General features: G+C 41.0%; 1 protein-coding gene across 1 annotated transcript; it reads left to right on the top strand.

Annotated features, from left to right (window-relative positions):
* Positions 1-10292: 10292 nt before the first annotated feature.
* On the top strand, positions 10293-17118 carry cav2 (caveolin 2). Its single transcript, XM_078256503.1, has 3 exons — positions 10293-10602; positions 10936-11123; positions 14055-17118. The coding sequence occupies exons 1-3, from the start codon at positions 10453-10455 to the stop codon at positions 14203-14205; spliced, it is 489 nt and encodes a 162-aa protein (XP_078112629.1). The 5' UTR covers positions 10293-10452; the 3' UTR covers positions 14206-17118.
* Positions 17119-17653: the final 535 nt, after the last annotated feature.

Raw genomic sequence — 17653 nt, 5'->3', positions numbered from 1 at the left:
CAGGTAACCGTTGTGTCGAGTTGGACCAGAGGGGTTTTCTGGGCTGCATCCAAGTTCTCCAACAGCTTCAACAAACATATGAAACTCTCAGGGACAAAAGCCTTGGGTTTGGATTAAAAAAAAACTCTACAATCAGTCAAAGTGTGAATATGTCACAGTCTCTGGCTCAGGAGAAAGTGTCTTCTCTACAAACAAAATGCACTTGAACAAACTCGGAGACACATGATCGAGGCCTGAGGTTGACGGCTTGTCAACATGTGGCACACTGATGGTTATACATGAATCAGCTCTGGTTTACTTGGGCTACCTGCACTACAACTATTAACAAACCACTCGCTCTGAGGGCAGAGCAATTTCAGCAGCTTCACACTTACTTCCTGTGTGACAGACAGGCACACACATGCAGGTTTATCAAAATATAATGCAACCGAAAACTGCACCCATCACCTTTTATGATGTTTGTTTTGTACTCGTCATGGCAGCAGATGGTGCCTTCCCACTTCCCACAAAACAACAGGAAATGATGTCACTGAGAGAGCGGATGGGCACCGAGGCGACCTGTGTGGAAGCAGCTGACAGTAGGGTAACTGATACGTGGTCGTTTACATGGTCGATACAGGAATACCTTTATTTTATAGAATCTCTTACTGACAGCAGGTCAGGTTTAAGAGTGAACTTTCAACAATATTTGATTTTCAGTTTTTTATATTGTCTAGAAAAGTCTAATCATTATTGGTATATGAATTAAGTCTCTCCCAAGTCTCTGTTTTAACTTAATTTCCATAATATCTGTAAATGAAAATGTGAATTAATAAACATTTCCATCTGTTTCTGTTATGGAAACGATTTTTCATCTCTCCACTGACTGAGTGACATTTAAAGATATATTATGTAACTTTCCTGCATTAAAATGTCCAAAAATCAACGATACCTATGCTAGGCCTATATGTTTTGTTGAGTTGTCTACTAACATTATCCCAAATGTTTCCAACAATGTTCAAGAGAAATCCCAGAGAAATCATTCATTATTCAAGGTTACGGTACGTTACATTTGGTCGCCTGTCAATATATATATGCACTTTTAAGCCGCAGGCATTTACTTTGTAAAATATGTTATTTTCTATAATTGGACACCTCAGACTCTTGGAAGCAAACATCGCTTCATGTTGTGGCTTTCTTGGTCTCCCCTTCGCCCAATATCTTTTGCATTAGGACACCTCAGACTGTGTTTAAGTCATAATCCATTTTATAACGTTTGTTTGTATCGCAAATGTGAAAAAATAATTATTTGGGTTTAAATGAGTCAAAGAAGCCAGACCAATCTTTTATTGGCCGGCAGATTGACAGCAGGTGACAGTTTACAGATGGCGTCCAACATATTGCGAGACAGATCTGGGCTATTTTGGAAAATGGTTTGAGGGGCTTTCAAGCGTGTTGATTTTTTTCCACTGCCTAGAACAAATGTGACAGTCAGTGCCTCAGTATGTCGGGGCCTGTCAGGACATTCCTTCCTCCAAAACCGACATCCTCCTTCTCCCCCTCTCATCTCTCCATCCATCCACCACATCTGAAGGCTGAGCAGGAAGAGATGTGCAGAGACAACGGGTATAAATACTACATGTACTGTACGTGTTTGAGTCTGGGGAGCTCTGTGTGTACTTTTACCACTGAAGGATGTGCATTCACTTTTATTTAAGTATGTTATTTCTTAAAGCATCAATGACAGGGTACAATGCTGTGTGTGAATGTGATGTTGACAAGCAGTTATAGCTTTTGTTCATGAGAGATTAGTCTCGACATTCCTCCACAGCGCTGCGGAGGAGGGTCTGGCTAGTCCACACAGTATTCTGAGATGAGAGAAAAATGTGTTCTGGTTTTTTGGTATTTCTTTAAACCAATCACAATCGTCATGGGTGGCACTAAGCGCCAGACGGAGCCACGGTGCTGCTGCAAAATAGCCTCAGGAAGGAACGTGTTTTGGTGGAACATGTATGTTCAAAAGTTGTTTTAGTCGTGTGAGAGAAAACTCAGATTGGACAGACACCGGAGCAATCCCGGAAGTGGAACATCGTGGATAAAGACTAATGAGAGATCTATTTAACGTGAACCAAAAACCTGCTTTCCATTTCTTAGGCTGTGGTTCAGTTCATTTGTCATCTAGCTAATATCTGACTGCTGCTGAGTAGTCAAACACATTACTGAGCTAATGATGTTCGAGTTTAATTAATTGTTTTGGTAACCTCAGACTAAATAATGTCAAGATCACAAACCCAAATCTTTCAAACTTTCTTTGTAGTTTAGAAAACTTGGTCAAAATATTCTTGTTCTTGCTGTGTTGTATGGAAAAATCAGTGTCTGCATCTTATTTTATTGAGCAACTCAGTCACATTTCAACATGCACACACAGCAGTGTTGCATATCTGTTGAAATATCGTGCAAATTTTGATTTACAGTGCACCTCTTATGCTACATGAGTTTGTGTACGTGCCAAAAAAACAGCACTTTGGTTACAATTATCAGATTCTAAAACAGAATTTGACCCAGAAAGTAAGATTTTAAAAGCAAGAAATGTCAGCAAGAAGTCCCTGTTGCTGATCAATAATCTTATCATGTTGTGCTTTTCTGTCAAAATGACAAAATATCAGCGAAGTGAACATTTTAAAAGGGTATATCCACAATGATGTTTTTCTGCACATTCAGTATTTACTCTATCTGCCTGATGAAAGATGAGTGTCCTCTTTTCTCAGGTTACCTTGCCCGGGGTGATGAAGGGTGTTGTCTCGCTGCATTACTGACTGAGAACAGCCATGTGAGATATAGATATAGACAAATAGATTAAATAAATAGGTTTACAGTTTTAGCTATTGCTTGTTAACTTGCCAGGAAAAACAGGAGACGCAAGTAAAGATGATACTAAATGCATCTGTCTATTTCTTCAACAGTAGGAAACTGACCTCATATCCAATGCATGCCATTAGAGATATAACAGGCCTGTGCATGTTATGTCTTTTGCATAAGTCTGTGCTTTTGAGACTATCCTCTTCCGAAAAACGCCCACATAAGTTGTATATTCAAGCAGCAATTACGACTTATAGAGGCCGCTTTCTCTAGTGGCCATAGTAATTATGACAGGAGCAAAGCAGGAAGTAAGCTGAGGAAGTATAAGAGCGCCAATTTCTGCGTAAAGAGGGAGGGATGGTAGCCTGGTTGACACCAGACCCTTCTCAGTTGTAACCATAGACTGTTACAGTCAATGGTTGTAACTGAAAGTGGGTCTGGGGAAGGTTCATTCACAGCCCATTTCCAAAGGGGCATCACCAACGGACGCCGCTCAAATGCCTCTGGGCACAATTGGATAGACCGAAAACCAATCAGAGCGACGAAGGAGATCACGTATGCAGAGCGACGGAAAAACATCTCAACCAGCGAGCATGTTGCATCGTGTAAAGCCCGCCTCAATGGTTGTGATTGGTGCCTCGATTTGGAAAAATTGGAAATGGGCTTAAATGGGCTCTTGGCCAGACGGACTTGCAGAGCAAATCTCAAATTTCGTCAGGAAGTTCGTCGGGGTTTTCCCAGGCTAGAGGGATGGGTCAAACAAACACACTTTCACCCAGGAGACTGAGGTTCGTGTCCTGTTAATAATAAAGGCTTTTTAAGTTTTTTTTTTACTTTACAGAACAAACGAAGCTACGTCACGTTTTGTGTCACGTTCGAACATCTGACTTTAACCCAAAACACAATATTTTTCTAAACCTAACCAAGTAATTTCAGTGCCCAAACATAAACAAACTGCGACGGTTTCACAACATTTACGACGTGTTTAAAACTGCGACCGTTACGTTTTCTGTTTTAGATATGACGGAAAACACTCTTGTGAGTCGTATTTCCTACTGCCGCTAGGAGTGCTAATTAAGGAATAAGGAACTTGTTGGTGCTTTTATTCCCTTTTATTTATCACAGCTGTATTGATTCTTCTGTATATTTCCCAGCTATTTAAATAACATTTATAAGTCAGGGGTGCTTGATTCCATTTTAATGTTACCTCTCGCTGTGGCAGACTGACACATACAAAACCTTGGTTTGATGTAGCTAGGGTCATTTTCTTTGTTTACCAGGCCCAATTCTTTACCAGCTGCTCTGTGCCAGAAAGCAATATTCATTGTTACTGGAAAGAATTTGCATGAGTCACTCGCAGAGACGGCAGCATCAGAGAGAAAATGGCCAGTATGGCCTGGTATGCTAGGCGGCAAGTCTGGTTCATACCGCCTCTTCTGCCCTAAACCCCAAAACATTTTAGATAATAATCTGATGCACTTAACCAAAAGATTATGACTTCAGGTGGGATCAAACTTGTGATCCACAGGGTACAGGACAGTCAGCAACTTCTGGCTTTCCATAACAGACGCTTGTGTCCATGTGTAAGCCCAGAAGAGCCGGCACAAGCCTGAAGCAACAGAAATAAATACATACAGAACACATGCGGGTGTTCATAAACAGAATCATGGCAGAATGTAAACAGATAACCTCACACAAGCACTACATGGATAAAGATAAATATACCACAGAACATCACACAAGCGCTGCTTTTACAGTATACTGTATGTTTGTATCTGTATTGCTCCTCTGTAAGACTAACTTGCTCCATTAGATAAAGCTTCCCATAAATAAATTTGAACTGACATACATTCATTTTTTCACAGTGGTGGAAATTCAGAGTCTAAGCCAGTCTGGGTCTCATTTATCACATCTTTCACACATTTATGTTTCTGGTTTGGCTCAAATCTGAGCCAAATCCATGATTTATTGCCCACCAAATTATCATGATGCAAATTTCTAAATGATTTACGTTGATTTTCTACAATAAATTAAAAAAAAGAAGAAGCTAGAAGTCATTTCCTTCATTATCTGGGGAATACATTCTTTATATTAAACGTGTCCTAGCTTAGCAAGTTTCGAAGACGTGATCTACGGTTTTCTGTGACAGATTTGCTTCTATTCTGCGTTGCACAGTTCTTTTCTGTCTTTGTCTTGATTCCTTTGAAACTATTGTATGATGAAATCTGAGATTAAGTCAGAACATTTTTAATTCATTTGAGTGTTGGAATGCAAAAACATGTCCTGAGATGAAGAGTGAAGGAAAGTTTGGGTGTTTCCTTTGAACTCACGTACAGTGAGTACAAACACCTGCACACATACATCTTCACACACCTGCACACACATAAATACATGTTTGAATGCAAGCACACGCAGTGTTTACACAAGGAAAGACACAAACACGACCTTAAGGAGATGTGTGTTTCAGACCTTAGAGATGAGGATCCTTTGGGTGTAACGCACGCACAGGAAATCCCTGTGCACTGTGGGTGCGCTGATATCATTGTTCCCCCTGGAAACTTTTGGACAAATATGCATTTGTTCCCCATGAAATAAGGAAACGTTCCACGCCGCTCCTCAAGGGAATGCTGGCCGGGATGTCCTGGAATGTGACTGTTTGGTGAATTCATTACCTGCAGGATCGAGAGGGCTCGCAGGCCAGAAGAAGGTCAGCCGGTGATGCCTGTACTGTAGTCGAGCTGTAGCAACACTCAACACCTGTTGACAAATACAAATACTGCACTTTAAACTGAAACTTAAGCTAAATTGGGAACAAAATAAAGTTAGCAGTCTATTTATTGTATACAAGAATGTGTCTTTTTTGACATATTTGAATCCCTGATTTCACCTTTTGTTCTTTGTGAACAATGAATATGAACTGAATATGTAATTCGCATTTGTGTTTTGTGTAGTTTTGCATGCCAGACCCTCCTCCACAGCGCTGCGGAGGAGGGTCTGGCTAGTCCACACAGCATTCCGGGATGAGAGAAAAAAGTGATCTGGTTTATCGGCATTTCTTTAAACCAATCACAATCGTCATGGGTGGCACTAAGCGCCAGAAGGAGCCAAGGTGTTGCTGCAAAATAGCCTCTGGAAGGAACTTGTTTTGGTGGAACGTGTGTACGTTCAAAGATTGTTTTAGTCGTGCAACAGAAAACTCAGATTGGACAGATAGTCTAGTTAGCTGTCTGGATTTACCCTGCAGAGATCTGAGGAGCAGTTAACCATAGTCCTTATCAATTCACCTGAGTTTAGAATGCCAACACAAAAAAGGCGGACGGTGACGGACATCCGGCCGAAAAGAGGGACATCCTGCAGAATTTTCGGCGGCACCGGAGCAATCTCGGAAGTGGCACGTCGTGGATATAGACTAGAGGAAAGTTAAATGTGCTCTAAGCGATGTCACGCGTTTTTTTAGGCTACAACATTTTTTTGTCACATACAGCAAACATCTCCTCACTGCGGAAGCACAGAAGGGAGGGGGAGGGGATGGGATGAGGAGGAGGGAGGGGCGAGCTAGCCTTGTTTTGTTTGACAATACTTTGAACGTCAACAAGAAGTGCCGTCACCCAACATCACTTAGAGCACCTTTAAGTGAATGGCTAAATTGCTATTGTTATAATTCATGGCAATCTGCATATTTTATTATAATATTTCTTGAGTCTAGATGGTCATTTTGTTCTGATTACAGAAGATCAGAGGCCCACCAAAACTTAAGAAAACATCCTCTGGGGACCATAACTATGGGCCAAAGAGAAATTTTGACTTGTGGGGACTTCTACTTCCAAATTTCTAGTCATCATTATTTGTTGAAATATGCCCAACCTTTTGGGCAGACTGAGTGACCAATATCTGCATCCTTATTAGGCCCTGCCACTGGCTGAGCAAACATCTTGTTAAAATCCCATCACACCATTGGTGTCCAAACTGTAACACAAACCAAAGGCAATAACTTCCTCTGCCGCTCTCTCGTTTACACACTCACATACTCTCATCCCCTCTCGTCTCTCCCCCACCTCACCCTCAGGCCAGCCAGCCAGGTCTACCCCCCTCACTGAATGCTTGTCTGTCAGAATCATTCTCTGTGTATTAATCCAGGAGTTTTGTGGCGTTGTATTGCCGCTGTGCTCGGAGCCAGGGATCACCTCGATCACTCTGAATGCCCAGCATGCCTCTGTTCCGCCTGCTGTGTTTCTGCTTTGCTGTCACTCACCATCCTGGCCTACTTTTTTTTTGCCTCTGTGCGTAATGTCCAGGCCCTGGTGTTTAAACAAAAGAGGGTGTTGTTTACAGATTGCTCATCAATAGGCAGGATGCTGGACCTGCCGCATCAACAAATGAGATGCAAAGTGCAGAGGACTGCAGCAGGGTTGGCCTTTTAGTGAGACAAACAACAGACCTTCCTCCATAGCGCTGCAGAGGAGGGTCTGGCTAATCCACACATACATTCCAGGATGGGAGAAAAATGTGCTCTGGTTTATTGGCATTTCTTTAAGCCAATCACAATCGTCTTGGGCCGCGATAAGCGCCGGACAAAGCAACGGTGCCTCTGCAAAATAGCCTCGGGAAGGACCTTGTTTTGGTGGAAACATTGTCGATATAGACTAATCACATAAGACAGGTGCGTAAAAGAGGGACAAAGAAAAACTCCTGCACACTGTCTAACTTGCAGAGATAAATTTAATGGCAACCTTTCAGTACTAAACCTTCATCACGCAAGAGCTGCACTGACATTTTTTTTACTGGACGTGAATAAATAAAACTTTTATTAATTATTGAAATTCTTTTTTTACAAGAATTTTTGTCATTGAAGCTTAGCAGCTACTACTTCATATATGAATGTAGTGGGGGTCTTCTCTGTAGACAAAACATCCTGGCCCACCACTTCATCACTTTGTCTTTAGCTAATCGTTTTAGAGGTGAACACCCTGCTCACTGTCATTGGCTGGGGTTACAAACCCACGTGGGGCCCAAAGGCTTTTGTTACCGCCCAGAAGCGTCACGCACACATGAAAATAAAAATAAATGAGACAATACAGGCAGAGGGCACGTTCTCTGCAGATACAGACACCAAAACACACTTCTAGTGGGTCATAAGTGATGATTAAGAGGGATTACTTTTGTATTAGTCTATACATTGTTTTTAGAGGAAATCTCTATATCTTTAAAATGTTCAACTATCCACTTCTCTCTTTTCTTGCGATTGCGACTTGTCAATATCACGTCCCACTCTCTGTGCCCCCTAATGGTTGAAGAGCGATTTACCTACATCCAACAGAAAATGAATAGGTGTGGTCTTCTCTGTTCCTTAAAGGTGCAGTAGATAAGACTTATAAAACTAACTTTCTGTCATATTTGCTGAAACTGACCCTATGTTCCAGTAGAACTACATGAAGCAGGTCATTTAAAAAGAAAATCCAGCTCCTCTGGTACCACCTACAGCCTGTAGTGAGATTTGCAAAAATCCACAGCTCCCTGTTCAGATGCACCAATCAGGGCCAGGGGGGGTGTCTAACTGCGTGTCAATCACTGCTCATGCACACGCATTTATTCTCCCTTGTGGGGGGAGGGGCTTAGGAGACCGTTTGGGGCTTTAGCGGAAAGGAGGGAGGGACTGAGAAGTTGAAGATGTTCACATTTTTTGGTTAAGTCCTGGATCTTCACAATCCTACCTACAGCACCTTTAAGTACAGTACTTCCTGTAAATACAAATCTTAGCTTACAGGTACTTGAGTAATTTCCTTTTGGAAGACTTTAGTCTCACCAAGTATTCATTTCAGAGGGAAATGTTGCACTTTTTACTCCAGTAAGTTTACCTGACAGCCTCAGGTATGAGTCATCTTGTTTTTTCAACATAAGATACACTCAAAATTGGTTGTAGAGTAAAAATTCCAAAATATTATCTTTTCAGGAACTCTGAAAACGCAGTTTGATGTCACAGCGACATTTTGCGGAATACCAACGGCAAGCACAAACACGAAAACAAAAATCTTAGTATCATGACTCTATAAGCTAACACAGTCTCAACCCTCGTATTGTCTTTACGTCGACCGTGCACTTAGTCTGGTTTGCCTGTTTATAACGCATAAAGTTTAAATGATCACCCAGAAACCGCAACAGGAAGACATTTTCCTCAGGAAGCCGATGTTTCACATGGAGCTCAACTGTCTGAGGACAGAGGTCCAATCTGCTAAGATTTGTATTTACAGGAAGTACTGTACTTAAAGGTGCTGTAGGTAGGGTTGTGAAGATCCAGGACTTAACCAAAAAATGTGAACATCGACAACTTCTCAGTTCCTCCCCCCCTTTCTGCTAAAGCCCCAATTCTGTGTTACATCTTCCTAGCCAAACTTTTTAATTAATGGTCAATAAACCTCATTTATGTGAAATTATACCTATGTTTTTTAGTTAGAAAAGCAGAAATGATGAATTATTTTGACTAATTGTTAAGATTAGAGGATCACATTTGATGGATGATCACACATGGGTATATGTCAAAGTTTAGTCAGGATACTGTTTTGAAACCATTTAAAACAAATGTAAGGGCAGCACATAATCACAATTGTCATACAATTGAATAAACCACCAAAACTTCTATGAACGTAATCATTAATTGTACTTGCGAAGAGCATTGTATGGAACCATCCATGTTATTTTTGGGCAATTTGGTTGAAAGAAACCCATGTTTCTGATATAGAAACTTTACAAAATGGGTCAAATTGGATCCGAGGACAACGGGAGGGTTAATTAATACAACATGACCATACATGTCGACAAACATCATAAGGATATGTTGCTGAGGGGTCATGGGGTCAGATTGGACCTCTGTCCTCAGACAGTTGAGCTCCATGTGAAACACCGGCTGCCTGAGGAAAATGTCTTCCTGTCACGGTTTCTGTTTAGGCATCTGAGGACCTGCAGTTATTCTAACAATGTTGGCCGGCCTGTTCAGAGCACAAAACAGCCATCCACGCAGACTAAAACAGAACATTTGTGGTAAATTTACTCAACGGGTAGAACAGTGTGTTCAGCTATACGGCAACAATAACAACCAGGCTTTTATGGCTATAAGATGTTGTGAGGGTGTTTCTTTCCAAAAGGAAAGGAATGCAGGGGGGAAATCTGATGTTTTCTGCAACACAATCACAATCACAAAAGTGCAGGTTTGTTACATTTTCCAAAACATCACTATTTACTGTAGCCTATGTAAAAGAAAAAAAAGAAATGTCTCCACTTAGCTAACCACTTCTTTAAAATATTAGTCCTTTAGTTTTAAAAAGAGAAAAATGCCTGCAGGTTCTGCTGCTGTTTAATCACATGAAGAGGGTTGGTGTGTTCAGCTGAGGTCTCCATGGCTCATGACTGTCTGGAGGCCAGTACAATGAACAGTAGTGTCAGTCATCACTGAGCTCTTGAAACGACCCCGGGGATGTGACTTTGAGCTTGTTGTGTCTCCTCGGCCCCACGCTGCGTTGCTTTCCATACGGGGCGGGGTGGCGCTCAGTCCGGCTCACAGTGCACAGCGCACCGTCACCAGCGGCTCTCCCTGCACCGTCTGTCCTCTGACTCGACAACATGGGTCTAGAAAAGGAAAAATCGGACTGCAGTATAATTATGGACGAAGATGAGTTTAACAGATCGATAGAACCCATTCTGTCGAAGAAGGGGAAAGTTTATACAGCGGAGCCGGACCGAGATCCAAACGATATCAACGCGCATTTGAAGGTAAAGTCTGTAGCCTACATCGTGCGGAATCTCTCTTTGAAAGTGAAACCATAAAGAAGCGGTTGTCAAGTTGAATTATCTACAGTTACGAAGTATCGTGACCTTATTGTTTCCATGTAATAAACTATGAGATTGGTAATCTGCATTTTGAATACCTGGAAGTCGCTGCCTGCGCGTCAATCCATCATCTCCAAAATCCGAAATACTTTCTGCCAGTGTTGAATGTTTATATATATATATATATATATATATATATATATATATATATATATATATATATATATATAACGCTCACTGTGTGTGTGTGTGCCACTGACTTGTGTGATCTGACAGGTTGGTTTTGGAGATGTCATCGCAGAGCCAATCTCTACACACAGCTTCGACAAAGTGTGGATTGGAAGCCACGCTGCGTTTGAGCTGGTCAAATTCATCTTTTACCGCCTGCTGACCACACTGCTGGCCGTGCCCATGGCTTTCATCCTCGGACTGGTCTTCGGGGTGCTCAGCTGCATCCACATCTGGTAGGGAGAAGTTCCTCTCAACTTTCATGTCTCTGTTTGGTGCTGTGTTTAGCCTGGCTCATCTGGCACAGTGCCATAAATTGCCATCACAAGAAACTATTATATGGTTTTCGACAGACAGTAGTACACAAAAATATCATAGCGATGCCATGACACATAGAATACTCAGCAAGGAAATCTATAATAGGTACTCCAAAGAGATTAAAAGTTCCAATAAACATATTATATGATAGTGATATGAAAGATTTAAGAAAGAATATACAAAAGGTCGTCATACAACTTGTACTGAGTGACGCAAAACTCCCAATATAAAGAGGATATGAATATTATAGTTATACATTCATGTGTAAAATACAATTAAAGTATGATAATATCACTTATAACCTTGTTTTGAGCACCAAAAATGCAGTTTAAATGTCTGTGGAAACATTATGTGACTTTCCCTCAGGGGCCACATTGCTACTTTCCAGCATACTTGTTCTGGCTCTTTAGGCAAACATTGAGAGAAGTTATTTTTTTAACCTCACATGGAGTATGACGATGAAACATTTTCTCAGCGTTTTGTTTTTGATACTTTTATTTGGATAATGATGTCATGCTTATGTCGGCTATATGTGTCTGCATCAAGTTAAACCAGATGCCTTCAGGTTTCCGAACAAATCATGCAACACACGCATACGTTCCCAACCACAACCCAAAGAGTCCATTTATTAACACTTGATGAAACAACATGCCCAAGAGCTCCCATTATGTACTATGGAAAGTTGGGAGGAATGTTGAGGTCCACTGGCAGTGCTGGGGAAAAAAACGCCCCATGCCCTTTGCTGGGATAGCTGGCATTCTAGCAGCAATACACACAGGCCTATTTGCTGACCAGAGTGGGACATGCAGTTACTTTCACATAACCTTTCACCTGAGGTAGGTCACAAGCTCAGGATGATGCCTTCAAATGCTGTGTTTGAAGGAGGAATCCACCGCAGGTATTCATCAATGGAGGACTGAGTGGTGACGCTGAGCTGGTCAATACTGTATGCGTGGAATGTCAAGAAGGGACGTCACACAGAGGGCTGCTGCTTCAATCAATCAATCAATCAATCAAACAAACTTTATTTAGAGCACTTTAAAACAACCAAAGTTGACCAAAGTGCTGTATAAGGCCCAAACGCCCTGAAAGCGATAACTGACGCGCCTCAATTGATTCTTCTATGGCGCACTGCAGGCATCAGATTTGAAGCTCCAACACCACAGAACCAGCAGTATTTTAGAGACGGTCGCTATTTAGCCAAAGGTTTTGTATGTTGCAGATCCCCGTATCGGTGCTGGATTTGATTTTCTCTCTTGACGGACAGGCTGGTAAAACTTCCGTAGGGACTTCACACAGGGGGCTGCTGCTTCAAGAGAGAACACAGCTTCAATCAATCAATCAAACTTTATTTATTTATACTTTATATATTACTTTAGTAATAACCAGGGGCACACAGAATCTACAGCCGCACAGTCCCGTAGAATTTTAAACAAATTAATCCTACAGTGGTGTAGTATATTTTATACGCAGGTATACGCAGTATACCCACTAAGAAAGCTCCAGGATTTCCATATACCCACTTAAAAATGCCCACTGACACGCAACAACATACTTTCCATTATATTTTTGATATATTTTGAATTGTCATCAGTGTTTTTCTTCTTCACATAGGCTAAATAAAGGTATTTCCACCGTAAATTGGTGCATAAAAGTGTATCCGAATACAGGAAATGAAGTCATTGATGCTTAAAACTTCCCTGGGGGAGGACACCCAGACCCCCCACTATGATATGCCCCCCCTCCCCCTCCCCCAAAGGCAGATTCTGGCCAATATACAGTACAGTACACCCACTACAATACGTTAGACTACACCACTGATATCCTAAGAAATTACATCCATGTTAAGTTTAGCGGTCTTTACAGTTAAATATAAATTTAAGTTTAAGTCAGTTTATATATAATATATAGCTGAGAAAAGGTGACTGTAAGCCGGGTGCAGGTGTCGGCCATTTCAGAGGCTGTTGCAGTTGAGTTTAGCCGACAAATGGAGACTGTGAGCTGGGTACAGCAATAAATACGTGGCATACATACGAATTACAATGCATAACTTTTCGTAGCTATATGTACAAATGTAACAGCCTGCCCTAGAATGATAATGGAGGAAAGAAAAGATCTACTCTTAAATAAATTGTAGCGTCATAGATCGTACAAACATTCAAATGGCACTGGAAGAGTAAAAATAAATCGCTATTTTATACCACTAACAAGGCTCAAAATATCACCACACTTCAACGGTAGCTTAATGAGGGTCCTTACACGAAGCATTGAGAACTTTGTAAGTGTACAGACAGTTTATTAAAAAGATAGTTTATAAAGACATTACCTCCGGGTTTACAGGCAATCACCATCTTGGGAAAACAGACACGATCAGTCGAACGACGAACGCCCTGCCTGAGCTATGTTACTGGTTACTGGTTGCACGGCGTTCGGGGTTCGACTGGTCGAGACTGTTTTCTTAAGATGGTGATTGCCTGTATACCCGAAGTGTGGTGCTATTTTGAGCCTTGTTAGTGGTATTTATTTTTACTCTACCAGTGCCCCAAATGCCTAGCTTTAAGCTAATCAGCGATTCGCGCTAGCTTGTTTCAAGCTACAGAAACATTTGATTTGGTACGACTCGGTACACGTGTTAATAACCCCTAGGTTCATTTTGCACCGGAATTGTCCTTTAATAAAAACCTGAAAATCTGCAATCCTCCTCCAAGAGACATAATTAGGAGTGACAATGTTATTTAGGCAAACATAAGCAAGATAAAATAAAATAGTAGCCTCATTTATGGCACTTTCGGAAAGCATCGTTTCTCAGCATCTGTTCTGAGTTGACCTTTTTGATCTCGTCCTTCCAGGTTGGTGATGCCGGTGATCCAGAGCCTCATGATGCTCCTACCATCAGTCCAAGTAGTGTGGAGGAGTCTGACAGACATGTTCATAACACCGCTCTTCCACAGTATGGGAAAGAGCCTGTCCTCCATTCAAATGAAATCCACAGAGTACTGATGCTGCAGACACCTCCCTGTTCCCCGCAGAGACAGAAATGTAGGACAGATTGCAGTCAAAGAGAGTGAATGATGCTTGTAGTGTAATACATGAGCTCTTTATAAAGTTAAATGTGAAATCCTGAAGAGTCCTGCATAAAGTACTATAAATTACCAAAACAACAAATCAAAACAATTGGGCTTAGTAATGGATCATTTGCAGGGAAAAGACCTCTTCAAAGCTGGGCTTAATCTACTGTATGTTACATATAATTAAATAAATATGTTCAGTGTTTAGTAAGAACTTAATACATATTGAATATAGTCATTGAAGGCTGTTAAAACAACAGTTATCTATCTAGAAATCTTTAAAGAAAAAGGACTTTTTCATCAAATGTACCCCAGTTTTAGCTTACCTGCTGTGATGTCATTTAACCTGCAAATCAACAAAACCATGCACTTGGTCCTTTAGGGTTTACTAGTCACCTCACTTGAGGGAAGTATATGACCGTGATACTTTTGGGGATTTTATGAAAAGCTCATGTGTTCCACCCAAAATGGAGTTGTTTTGCTGATTGTGACCAAAAAAAAAAAGATTCTTGTCATTCCATTACTTTGTGGCTGAGAGAGCCGTGGAATCAGTTGGAGGAGTGTAACATTGTTGTTAAGTCAAACATACTTGCTGAGAGATGTAATATTTCTGCTTTTTCATATATTGTATATATTGCAAGTAATTCAGCTAGAAGTTGAATATAATAACGTTAATTAGAGTCGCAGAGGAGTTCACATGAATATTAAATGCTAAGATGCAGCTTGTTTTCAGGCTTATTGTACTGTCTGCTGTGTTGATTTCACAGTGCATTGGCAATAATATTGGGCATTTGCTTTTTTATGGATGAAAGCTATACATAATAGAGTTGTTTTAACATGTTATTTTAACTGTCAAAAAACAGGATTGGATATCTTTGAAAGGGTGGCTTTCTAATTTATTATTTATGCGACGACCAATTCTCAACATTTGGCGGTATCTGACATAAGAGGACTTCAGTTGAGTAGCTGTAGTGTGTTGAAGGCGTCCCACATGTCGTACTGTGTTTGGTTGAGCTGAGAGTCCTGTACATGCATATTTAATTTAGAGGTTGTTGTTTGCTTCGGCACTGGGAGTTAGTATCTGGGTTTTGGAATATTTCTACAGCCAGAAAGGATCAACCATTATTTTTACCTCTTTGCAGGGGACTTGATAAAGTTGAGTTTCAGGTACAAGCCTGTGCAGTTCCCACTTGCTATGAGCTGTACAATCTAAACATTAGGGTTAGGTTGGGGTTAGTCTATATCCTTGACGTACCACTTCCGGGATTGCTCCAGTGCAGCTGGAAATTCCGCCAGATGCGTGTATTTTCGCCAATGTCCGTTTCCTTCCTCTTTCTTTGTGTTGTAATTTTAAACTCTGGTGGCTTTATGAGGACTATGGTTAACTGCTCCTCAGATCTCTGCAGGGTAAATTGAGACAGCTAGCTAGACTATCTGTCCAATCTGAGTTTTCTCTTGCACGACTATTTTACAGCGGCTCGGTGCAGAGCTTAGCGCCGCCCATGACGATTGTGGTTGGTTTAAAGAAATGCCAATAAACCAGAGCAGGTTTTTCTCCCATCCAGGAATGCTATGTGGACTAGCCAGACCACTCAGACTCATCCACTTAAAATGCAGGGTTGGGGTTTAGGGTTAGGGTTGGGGTTAGAAGTTGACATAGAGAGAATCAGTGTATGGAGCTGAGTGTCAGGTATATATTTATACTTATTTGTCATAAGTGCAAACCAACGTCAGATAAACAGACACATACAACACAGTGTTTTTGTGATCCTTTTTTCTCTTGAGAAACATCTGGTTGTTCAGATTCTAGATGTGCCACTTTCATTAGTAGCTCGTTGCTAACTTTGTCTGCCATTTGGTGCTGGACAGGCAGTGTCAAAACAGCTGCCTGCTGCTTCTTGAAACAGGGTTGCTGAGGTCACAGAGAGTGAATCATTCAGCAAAAGTGCTGTTAAAACCAAATTAATGAACTAAAAGCAGCTATAAAGTTCAGTAGCGCTGCAGGCTTGGCTGATAAATCTCTGTGGGTTCCTCACTGCAAGCGACAGCTTTTACATTACAGTATATGAACCCATAGTAAGGCATGACTGGTCATGGCTAAATGTATTGTTCCAGACAATCTTCCCAGAAAACAGAATAAGCTGCCATGGTAAAGTGCTATTCCAACATACGATTTCAGGAAATAAAGGTGAATTATCATTGTACTGAAATACAGATTGTCACAAAGTGAGCATATGAACCAATAATCCTGTTACAGTTACAGTAAAGTATGCAGTTTGTGGTGATCATGCAGATTTTCCAGGAAAAAGGGAGACACATTTACATTTGCCTTTTCAACCAATCCAACTTGTTAGTCAACATTGCAGTGCGAGGTCCGAGCTAACCTCCTGAACTTCTAAACTAAAACACTGACAGATTTGCCTTCTGACACAATGAAAGATAGACACTGTATGACGAGATGTTTTGTTTCCAGCTGACAACTGAAGGTAGCAGTTCTGTCAGAGCTTTTTAATCTTTTCACAGATGTTAGACTGCTGACAAGCTGCATGCCAATTAGCTGTGTTTAGTTTTTCAACTCTGAGAGGAGATTCAAGGTACGGTTGTGCAATAGTGGAAGATGCAGGTGTGTAGCTAAAGCCTTTTCTCTCCTCTGGAACACCATGCAGCACTAATCAACCCCACATAAATAAATCATAATGTGACATGCATCTGCCAGTAAAAAACAATACTTTTATTTTCTCAATCTTTTTTATCTGTTGCTTCGTAATACTCGTTTTGGAGCTTTTGCTTTAACATGCTCAAATGTGTACTTCACGACCAAAATAAAGACATTTATTTTCCTCAAGATGCATTTTTCTGTGTGTGGTTTCTTATTTTGTGACAGGAGATGAGTGTGGTTGGGCTTTGCAGCTGAGTGCCAGAATGGTCTCGTAAATCACTTTGCTGGGATTGCATAAGACACTTTCCTATACAAAGATGAGCTGTGGGTCGATGGAACATGACCTGAGGCTTCGCTGTTAGACCTGCAGGCCTGCACAGCATCTCTGCCTGTTACCCTCACTTTTCTTCACAGAATAGTCATTCATCAACAGTAGGGTTTTATACATTTGAGTGTAATTGTGATGTTCTGTACCCCTGCTGTGATGCTACTACCACTTATACTACTATTTACTACAACTATTTCCCTTCTGCAATGTCCTTAGTACTAAAAACCTACTATTATCTTAAGTGGTGTTCAGTTCTGAAGTCATGGAAGTCTTTTGTTATCTGACTTGAGCATCTCAGGCACACATCCTTTTTATCCTTTTTTTTTAAATAAACAGACGTAGCAACAGTTCTCACCTCAACTTTGACTTCATCTACAGCTATAAACTACGCTG

This window comes from Sander vitreus, chromosome 8, assembly GCF_031162955.1.
Source record: "Sander vitreus isolate 19-12246 chromosome 8, sanVit1, whole genome shotgun sequence".
NCBI lineage: Eukaryota > Metazoa > Chordata > Actinopteri > Perciformes > Percidae > Sander > Sander vitreus.
This window is presented reverse-complemented; position numbering and strand designations above follow the sequence as displayed.

What these genes read in the sequence shown, in the direction of transcription:
- cav2 (XM_078256503.1), top strand. Translation starts at nt 10,453, where the DNA reads ATGGGTCTAGAAAAGGAAAAATCGGACTGCAGTATAATTATGGACGAA. An exon ending in ATATCAACGCGCATTTGAAG is followed by an intron (nt 10,603 to 10,935) that starts GTAAAGTCTGTA and finishes GTGATCTGACAG; the next exon opens with GTTGGTTTTGGAGATGTCAT. An exon ending in CTCAGCTGCATCCACATCTG is followed by an intron (nt 11,124 to 14,054) that starts GTAGGGAGAAGT and finishes TCGTCCTTCCAG; the next exon opens with GTTGGTGATGCCGGTGATCC.